The following is a 10391-nucleotide window of genomic DNA, read 5'->3' as shown; positions in this document are numbered from 1 at the left end:
TAATTTGCTGTTTCTTAAGGTCCTTTCAAAGAGGCTTTTGAGAGAAGACTTTAATCCAGCTTCTGGGAGAATTAACACTGCATGTGAATGAGAGCAAGGCTCGATGGATTGTTGGGTTTTATTTCATTAGTGTTAAAGCTTAATCTAGTTTGAATCTCAAATCTGGTTTGTCTCTGCCAAGTGAGAATTGATCAAGAGACATGAAGTAGTTCTTGATGCTGGCGATTCAGGTGCCATGTTTCTGAAAGCTGAAATGAGATTGTATAATCAGTGACTTTTCAGAGGCATTCAGTAGGTAAAGTTTAATGGATTTTAGTGTACGTGGTGTATGGAATGAGTGATTCTGTTGGTCTTAGAACCTCGTTAATCTGTAAGAGCTGTAAAGTATACGTACTCTTTCACATGTTATTATAAGTAGCCTTTTTGAAAGTAGAGGGAACAGTGATGTGAGTAAAGATTAGTGAATAATTTAGAATATACATTCTCTTCAGTCCAAATTTGTATTGACTAGATTGAGTGTAAAAAATGCTGAGAGAAGCAGAGGGCTGGACCCCGTTACATGAAACCATGTCTTCCCTATGAGTCACTTGCAATGCTGAAGTCTTTAAAAGGTAGCACATGCTTCTGCTTGAGTTAACGACTTAATGGAGACTGTCATTCTCTATTTGGACTACCCGGTAAAAGGACAACCCATATGTTTTGTCATGGGCTTTTTTGTCATGTAGGTGTTGCATGGCTGAAGAATGTGCTTTTGCTCTTTAGTTTTGGCTCTTGAGTGACTTCCTACTTGGCTGGTAGGTTTCTGTTAACTATGAAGATTTGCTGTGGACTGCTAGTTAGGACCACAGTTAGGAACCACTCTTAGGGTGTGTCTGCCACTCTTGACAGCTGAGATTTTTCTTTTTGTGTAGCCTGGGGGTCGTGGGCAGAACAGAGGAGGCCCTCATCTCATGGCTGGTTTGTGCATAGTCTGAACTCTATTGAGAAGCCAGATATTTGCCTGGCTTTGACCTCGTGAGAGTTTTTACTAAAGTCAGTAATATTCTCAGATTCTGTCTGTAGTAACATGTAAGCCCTTTCCCCAGAGACACTTAAGCACTATTGTAGCTCCTGAGTTGTTAAGCTAAAAAAAAAAAAAGGTGAGTATATTGACACTGGCACTAGCCATAATATTAACGGCTCTGATGTGAGGGTAAATGAAAAGACAGTAGATACTTAAATACGGTCAGATATTATTAGCCTGATTTTTTTCTTTGAATAGGTTTAGTACATCATACAGTTGCTGAACAGAGAAGAGCTTGCCTTGAAGCTAGCAGGATTATTTGGTGGAGTGCCTCCTTGGTTCTGATTGAATCTGATCTATCATCTGTGTAAGTTCCTAATTCATGCTGCTGTTGATTACTGTAGGAATCATATAATTGTAAATTTTATGACCATGATATAGTGGTCATATGATGAGTTTATGAATTTAAGTAGTGTAGTGAATGTAAACAATATGAATTTAGATGTAGTAATGAATGGGATTTTTTTTTTTTTTGTATCAACAGTTTGTACTTAGATCTTCTCACGTAAACCCCAAATCCTGGAAATCATGAGCACCTTCAGCAGTGAAGAATTTGAATTCAACTTCCTTGACGAAGGCTTTACTGCCAAGGATATCCTTGACCAAAAAATAAATGAAGTGTCGTCTTCTGTAAGTATGATAAGAAAATTGCTGTGTTTCGTAACACTACAAATTTATAAACGAATGGAACAAGTTGTCTTTGCAGATTTTCGGCAAGACAGCCTCCTCCTCAGATGCTGACCTCTAGGATTATCCTGTTATCCATTGTTTGTAACTTTAAGATGTGTATTTGCTCTAGGATGATAAAGATGCCTTCTACGTTGCTGACCTCGGGGATATTGTAAAGAAGCACATGCGATGGCATAAAGCCCTTCCTCGGGTAACCCCCTTCTATGCTGTAAAATGTAACGACAGCAAAGCTGTAGTGAAGACACTTGCTGTTCTTGGTGCAGGCTTTGATTGTGCCAGTAAGGTAAGACCTTGACTGTATTCTGATTTGTGATGTTAGTATATATATATTCAGCTTTACAAAACGTGTTTGTATAAAATAAAGCGTAACCGAGCGCCATCTCTTTTCTTGTACTGATTGGTCCATTCATCCATCTAGAAATCTTTCACAAATGTAACCTGTTCTTTCTTCAGACGGAAATACAGCTGGTACAGAGTATTGGTGTACCTCCTGAGCGAATAATATATGCAAATCCCTGCAAGCAAGTGTCTCAAATCAAACATGCTGCCAGCAGTGGTGTACAGATGATGACATTTGATAGTGAAGTAGAACTCATGAAAGTTGCAAGGGCCCATCCAAAAGCCAAGTGAGTTATGCTCGTTGTTCTGTAATTCTTGCTCAAGTTCCCAAGTTACAGAAACGTTTGCTGTTATCTGAAATTTGTTCTTCATTAGTTGATACAGTTTGCAAAATTATGCTAAAATAAATCTACTTTTAGCCAATCAAAGCTAATCCTCTATAGTCTACAAAAGACTGTATAGCTTAGGAAAAGACAGACAGGGAAGCTTGTGTGTGTTTAAGCTCAGTCTCATTTGAAGGCTGTATATGCCTGATAATGATGATTTCTATATGGGAATTTGAGCCCTTATTTCTTTTTTCCTGTTTCTAGGTTAGTCTTGCGCATTACAACTGATGACTCCAAAGCAGTTTGTCGTCTGAGTGTTAAATTTGGCGCTACACTTAAGACTAGCAGACTGCTTCTGGAGCGTGCAAAAGAACTCGACCTTGCCATTGTTGGAGTTAGGTGAGTAGATAATAGAAAAATACAGTTGCGTTAAGATTTCGTTAAATGCTCTACATGACAATAGAGATACCTTTGCATATGGTGACTTGAGTTTTGTAGAACCTCTTTGACTAATTTACCAAATAGCAGCTGATATTTTGTGTCTCTTCATAGTTTCCATGTTGGAAGTGGATGTACAGACCCAGAGACCTTTGTTCAAGCCATTTCTGATGCCCGCTGTGTGTTTGATATGGGAGTAAGTCTAGTTCTACTTTCTCTGGAACTACTGCTCAACTGTTGTGGCAAAACTGAATCGGATGTAAAACAGGGTTAAAAAAAATATAGGGTTAAAAGCTAGTTAAGCCACCTGTTTAATGTTTCCCCAGTTCTGCTTTACATTGAACAGTTCTGCAAAGCTTACCTACAGATGTGCCAAAACTGACGGCTCAAATTCAAGTGACTATTACTTGGGCATGATGAGTTAGCTGTGCTCCAAGTGTTAATGAAATTATATTTATATTGCTTTTTAAGCCAAAATGATAAACCAAGAACTGCTTTCTTAACAGTCTTAATCTCATTTTAGACTGAACTTGGCTTCAGTATGTATCTGCTTGATATTGGTGGTGGCTTCCCTGGCTCTGAAGATGTCAAGCTTAAATTTGAAGAGGTAAGAACTACTCGAGTTGAATATTGTTCTGGATTAGACAAAACTTTGCTTTTATATTGGTATGCAGGCACACCTCTAAGAACTTACCTGCTTGGTCAGAAATTGAATTTAGAGAAAGAGAATTAATCTGAAAAGCTGAAAATTAGATTAACTGCTTTGATACATAGCTAAAAAACTGCATAAACTTGCAGTAGTACCAGATTTGTAAAGCAAGCTTTAATTGTAGGCTTGATTCTTACTGGCATAGACTTCTGGTTGATGCTATCCTGCAGACTCCTGAAGTTGGCAGTGCTCCTGAATGGGGTTAAAAAGTAGTCCTAAACCCATACTGTCCTTCTGGGTGGCATGAGCCTCAGTGTAGCAAACTAGATCAATGTCTGATGTGCTTTAGAACTGTCTTTTTGAATTGTTTTGTAACTGAAAAGTTCTCTAGTCTGCTTTTGCACAGAAGTACTTCTGCTTTCAGAAGAAACAATGTGGCTGGATATTAGAACTTCCACTTAACAGTGGTAGTGTTAAGAGCACCTGTGGGTCTAAAGCTGTGTTAAATGATGTTACATATTGACACAAGGAGACATCAGTTAAGTTACAAAAGTTATTTTCTGCTAATAATGTGAGCTAGTGTTGCCTCACTGGTAATACCTGTCAATTCAGGCTCACTTTTAGTATAGTGTTGACTTGCATGAAGCATCGGCGTGAATAATGTTGTCATTGGACTCTGCAGTGTAGTGCAGTCATGCTGCCGTTGGAAGCAGCTTAATAATTGTGGCTGACTTCCGAACTTGGATGTAACTCTGTTCGTGATGGCAACTGCATTTTAGAGGTGATGACAAAGCATTTTGTGTTAAGGTCCTGTGAGATGACTTCTTTAGGCTGCAGTAAGCTAGGGAGTAATGCATCATTAGCAGAACTACAAGTAAACTCGAAATTAGCATGAGGACTTGCAGGGCATTTATCTTGACTTAATGACCCTGATGGGGGGTCATTTCCTTCAGACTCAAACATGAGCTGTTTGGTCACTTAAATTTTTAAGCTGCAAGTGATGTCTGCTTTTACAGCTTTGTGCCAACTTAATTCTGAAGAAAATTTGGAACTGGAAAATAAAGGCAATGTATAGAGATTACAATATGTGAATAGTTATTACGTACTTAACCAGTTTGTCGTTGTGAGCATGAAAGTCTGACTTCATCTCAGACTTCTAAAATAGCACCTGAGTAACTGCTGGTGTCCTAATATTGGCAACTGCTTCTTCCCTAGATCACAAGTGTAATTAACCCAGCACTGGATAAATACTTTCCTTCAGATTCTGGAATAAATATTATTGCAGAGCCAGGAAGATATTATGTTGCATCTGCATTTACACTGGCAGTCAACATCATTGCAAAAAAAATTGTATTAAAGGAGCAAACAGGTTCTGATGGTATGTAAAACTTAGACCTAGCTCTAGCCGTCTGTATGTTTCTTCTCAAGCGTTTTCTCACTGGTATCTCACCTTCTTTCAGATGAAGATGATACAAATGATAAAACTCTTATGTACTATGTGAATGATGGAGTATATGGATCATTCAACTGCATCTTGTATGATCATGCACACGTTAAACCAGTTCTGCAAAAGGTATGCTCGTTCAGAAGCACTGCATGCTAGTTGTATGTCATGGATGTGGGGGAATCCTCATCACAGGAGTCATGTCTCGGTTCACTGCTTACTGCGTGTTGCCAGAACGTGGCATTTGATTTATGAAGTGTGCAGTGGAATTAATTCAAAACCAGGGGTGGCGAAGGATGTGCAAGCATCTTCCCTGTGAGGTGGAATGTTATACTAATTATGATACTACTTTGGGAAGCTCTGTTTTGATAGTTAATTACAGTCCCTTTTTGCTTTGTGTTTTTTTGTTTTGTTCTTCAGCGGCCTAAACCAGATGACAGCTGCTATTCCTGCAGCATATGGGGACCGACATGTGATGGCCTAGATCGTATTGTCGAACGTTTTAACATGCCGGAGTTGCAAGTTGGTGACTGGATCCTGTTTGAAAACATGGGTGCTTATACTGTTGCAGCAGCTTCTACTTTCAATGGATTCCAGAGGCCAACAATACACTATGTGATCTCAAGACCAGCATGGTTAGTAATTATCTTGTTCCATGGGTGCTTTTGATACAGATGACTGTAGTGAGTAACTCTTGCTGGCTGGCTGCCCTGTAATGAACAGAGCCATAGTCTTGCTGCTCTTGCTCTTGGAAAACCTCTTTGTAGTGTGGAAGAAGGCAATGCCTCTGAAGGTTTTTGTATGTGCTTAGAACAATCCCAATTCCTTTTTTTCCTGATGTACTTCCTTCAAGGAGAGGTGCTTTTAGAGGGGCAACATGAGGAGTCTTTTCGCTAACCTAGGCTTCTGTCTGGTGTTTTTCACTCTTGCACAATGTACAGAATCTTTGCAGTTACCTTCTGTAACCAGTAATTAGAGCAGTCAGTCACAGTTCAGATAGGATGTTGTCTTCTAAATTGCTAGCTGGCTTTTAAATCTTGACGGTAGGAGACAAGAACACTCGGCTGTTTTACAATATGATCTGAGAGCTATTTCTTAGTTTAAATTGAGCTCTATCTCATTGCTCAGTGCAGAGTGCTGGATCTCCATGGGAAGTTACTAAACAGGTAAGCAAAAACTAGGACTACCTCTTGGGTATGAGGATACTGTGAAACCACACGTTAGACAAATGCAAGACACATTAAGAGATTACATCTTCTATAAAAGTGAGGTTTCCTCTTAAAGGAAGCCCTTAGCTCTGTACTGAGGTCTGCCTACTAAACTGGCAGAGAACATGTGGGCAGCAGTATTACTGTAAAGGGTGATTAACTTTGCTTTCAAATTTACTATAAAACCTTAATTCAGGGGAATTCCTGCCATAAAAGTAAGAGGAAGCTTCCTCCATTCTTTTATTAGCCTTACCTGTATGAGTAAGGCTTGCATTGTTTCTTTCCTATAGTGAAATCTCCTGTTGATTGAAGCGTTGCTCAAACCACCGGAGGCTTTCCTGCAAGACTCCAGGCTTGTATCTAATTGAGCTAAAAATGGCTCTGCAGGAGAATAATTACCTTTTTCACTTACAACACCAGGTTTCTGTTAAGCATGTCTCAGATCAATATTACACTTTAATGACACAGCCATAACCATCATCCCAAGGCCATCTTTCAGTCCTACCTGACTGCGCCTGTGTCTTCTGTTTTGGCAAGAAAATTCTATCATACAAGCTGGCCTTTAACTGAGGGAGATCTATCAATTAAGTTTTATGATGCAGATTTTCACAGGCAAATTGAATGTAATCTTCATGTATAAAGGTGTACAACTAAATTTCTGGATAGATAACTAAGAAAGATAAGAGGAAAGAAGTGATGACACATCTCCCAAGTAAAAGCTAGTAGTAAATGGGGGAGCCATGCAGTAGCACAACTTCTTGCCTTGTATATAGTTATAACAGAATAGTCAGAATCAGTCAACTCTTCCTCAAAGTTTGTATTTTGATACAACTTCTGACTATGGGAAGAGTTACATGGTTCGTCTCTATGGTCAGCTCCCTTACATCCCTTGTCTGTCGCCCATTCTTTTGACTTTAATAAAGTTGCTTGGGAGTGTGAGGGTGTGGGATGTGACATAAGTCTGAAATTCTGAACTAGTGAACACAAAGTTAAGACTTTTTATAGCATGTGGTATGCACATATAGACACAGGTATGGAATATAGGGGCATGTTTGCAGATCTAGATCCTACACCAGAAATGATGAAACCAGTTTGGTATTGGCCCTTGCCCTAAAGCCTGGCCTGCCATGGGTGACCTGCACAGATTCTGCTTTGATTTATTTCTATCTGCTTTTTTTTCTCTGATTATATTGTCTGGATTGCAGTTGATTTGTTGATTTCATGCTTCTCAGCAGTGGGAAAAAACCAACCAAACAAAAAACTCATGTACTTTGCTTAGCTTATTCTTGGCACATTGTGGTAAACTCTTTTGACTGTTGCTTTTTTTTTTTTTTCCTTCTTTTTAGGCAACTAATGCAGCAGATTAAGGAGCAAGGGTTCCTAGCTGAAGTGGAGGAGCAGGATGTTGCTAGTCTGCCACTCTCTTGTGCGTGGGAAAGCGGAATTGAATATCCAGCAACTTGTGCTTCAGCTAGTATTAATGTATAGGTAATATTTAGTAATTAACTGCAAGGTTAGTCATTGAATTTAGGGCATTTGGGGGACCATTAACTTAATTCTTGCTAGAATTTTTAAGTGGTTTTTTAAGTTTAGGTTTGGCATAAATGCAACAAAAATGACTAGGAGATGGGTCACAATTATCTGTGTTCCTATGGAAACTATTTGAGTATTGTTTTGTATGGATTTTTATTCACTTTTCAGGTATGCTACTAAAGACTGACCCTCAACTGTCAAACAAGTATTTGTAGCTTGTGTATGGCAGAACGGGCTAAGCTTAGTGTTTTGTGACCTACCTGTTTTAAAATAAAGTGTATGGAAAAAACTAGTCCTGTGTTTGGTTAATCTGTAGAAAATTAATCTGTTGTAGATGGCTCTTAGAGCATATATGAAGGCAAATCACATGCTGCAAGCCCAGACCTTTTATTAATAAACGAATGACACAATTGCCACTTCCTCTCCTGTACTGAAGTTAGGGAACTGCTTTTTTTTTTTTTCGATTATGTGATTAGAAAAACTTGACTACTGGCAAGTTGAATAGTGTGCTGATTCTTGTGGAATCACATTTGTCTTTCACTGTTGAACATGAGCTTAACACAGCTGTGTATTACAAGTTCAATGCAGTGCTGGTTTTATTCCCGTCAGTCTGTAAGTGCTGTGGCTGGGACTGATGATTTAAACACGTCTTGTCATGGTGAGAGTCCAGCACAGGCTCTGTGGCTGCCGCTGCCAAGCTGCTTGTTATGCGTGAGAATTAAAATATGTCATGGGAAAGCTTAAGAAGCTGAAACTCTGTGGCTGGCTGGTAGCTGACAATTGCTCTCTGACCCCTGTTGGCTCGGGCTTCAGTGTAAAACAGATAATCAGAGATGGGACTCATCTTTTGTATTTAGTACAATTATAGAAGCTCTTATTTAATGTCAAAATACATGCTACCCTGTTAAAATTCTGATTTTGCATTAAATGTGATAGATGACACAAATTAGTAAATATTACTATCTAATACAGGATGTGTTGGCGATAAAATGAGTGAGTTTACTTACTGGAGCAAAGCATTCTGACTGCTGCTTAACCTGCTGCTAGTTTGGTGACACTTGTTGCGCTAAAATTGAAAAAAATATTTCTGGATCTGTTCCCTTTGCTGGAAGGTCCTGGACTGTTGACATCCCTTAGCAAATGCCTGAGGCCTAAAGAGAAGAACCTTAATGTATCAAATAAGGACGGTAAAGCTTAGGTAAATTCAGAGTAAGTGTTAAAATCTAAAATCATTTTCTGAAGAGTTGTGTTGCTGATAGGAACAGTGGCACTAGCAAGATGAAAAATAAAGCTGTTCTCTTACAAGCAGGTGTGAAAGTGTTTTATCTTCTGTGCTTTCAGCTGAGACTACAGTCTTTATTAGCTGAACTAGCTGGATAAGCAGGGGTGGTGGTACCTCATTCCTGATTCTCATGAATCATCCTGGTTTGAGCTAAACAGAACCAACTCTTGCAATCTGTAAATCTCCCTGCCTTGTTGCCTTTCTCTTTGGGGAGGAAGAGGGGTTAGGGAGCGTCTGTCAGCATCTCATGGCTGGCCCAGCCCTAACCCTAGACAATCCTAAGTGACGTTTTTTTTTTTTTAAATTTGCTTGACTTGTAGCTTTAAGCTTGTGATTGCAATAGCATTTGCCTTTATTCTCGTCCATACAGTAGCCAGCTGTGTGGCTACTGAACTGCACTGGTGCAAATTCCAGTGTGTACATGTAGTGGAGTGATGGCCTCAGTCCCAAAGAAACTCCCTGCTTCCAAACCAGGATTTCTCTAAGCTTCTTCATATTCATGTGGAAACTATATGATTCTTAGCATGAAAAGTAAGTAATAAATGGTAACCAAATGTTACTACTATAATGGCTTCTCATCTCAATGTTGACTTCTGAGAGTTAAGTGCATTTGAACTGTGCAAAATAGCAAACACGTAGGCATAAAAGCTTGCAGCTCTGTAAAGGGGAGATGTTGGGTATTTTTAAAACCTGCTTGAAGGCTGATGGGAATGGTTGAGCCAGAAGGAGTGTGGCTGTGGTGAGACCTCATGTGATACTTGCACTGGCAACTACTGCCCTCATGTGCCAGCAGCACAGCCTGGCTTTCTCACACAGCAAGCAGAGACCATCTCCAACAGGTAGTCTGAAAGCTTCTGGTAGCTAATTAATAAGCTTCCCTGAGAGGAATTTGGCAGACTGCCAATTACTTTCTTGATCTGTGTTAAACTAGAGTGGTTGGTTTAGCTATTTCATTGGGGTTTGCCTTAAAAAATAAATTAAAAAAAATTACATCTGTTTCTCTGTTGGAGGCAGGGACAGTGGCAGCACGCTCATAAGCATTTTGAATAACTTGTGGCACTGCAAGAGATGTAGCTGGCTTCAGTTCTTTACCTACCTCTTCTGTAGCAGGTATGTCATAGCCTCGGCTGGTGCTTTGGTAGCCATGTCTAAGGAGAGGTTTCAAGTGCTTAAAAAGGACTGTTGATCTCCTTGAGCATCTCCTGTGGCAAAAAGCCCAATGGGTTTTGCTAGCTGACTTTCAGTACTAGTGTGAGTAATAAATCTTTACAGGAATAGTGCTGTAGTTTTAAGCAAGGTACAAGTTTCTCATTTTAAGTTGGATTATGCTGAGCAGATGTTTCTGGGCTTTGGGATAGTGAATGATGTCTTTCATCTCATAGCTGCCTGGCTACTGTAGAATCTTGGTGGACCATTTTC

General features: G+C 39.5%; 1 protein-coding gene across 1 annotated transcript; it reads left to right on the top strand.

Annotated features, from left to right (window-relative positions):
* Positions 1-1543: 1543 nt before the first annotated feature.
* On the top strand, positions 1544-7979 carry ODC1 (ornithine decarboxylase 1). The gene is made up of 10 exons (XM_009871993.1): positions 1544-1693; positions 1863-2036; positions 2207-2379; positions 2683-2817; positions 2971-3052; positions 3380-3463; positions 4721-4883; positions 4966-5078; positions 5370-5584; positions 7504-7979. Exons 1-10 carry the CDS (start codon positions 1592-1594, stop codon positions 7643-7645), a joined length of 1383 nt encoding a protein of 460 aa, XP_009870295.1. The 5' UTR covers positions 1544-1591; the 3' UTR covers positions 7646-7979.
* Positions 7980-10391: the final 2412 nt, after the last annotated feature.

Source organism: Apaloderma vittatum, unplaced genomic scaffold (genome assembly GCF_000703405.1).
Source record: "Apaloderma vittatum isolate BGI_N311 unplaced genomic scaffold, ASM70340v1 scaffold1526, whole genome shotgun sequence".
Taxonomy (NCBI): Eukaryota; Metazoa; Chordata; class Aves; order Trogoniformes; family Trogonidae; genus Apaloderma; species Apaloderma vittatum.
Note: the sequence above shows the minus strand (reverse complement) of the source record. Positions and strands in the feature narration are given on the sequence as shown.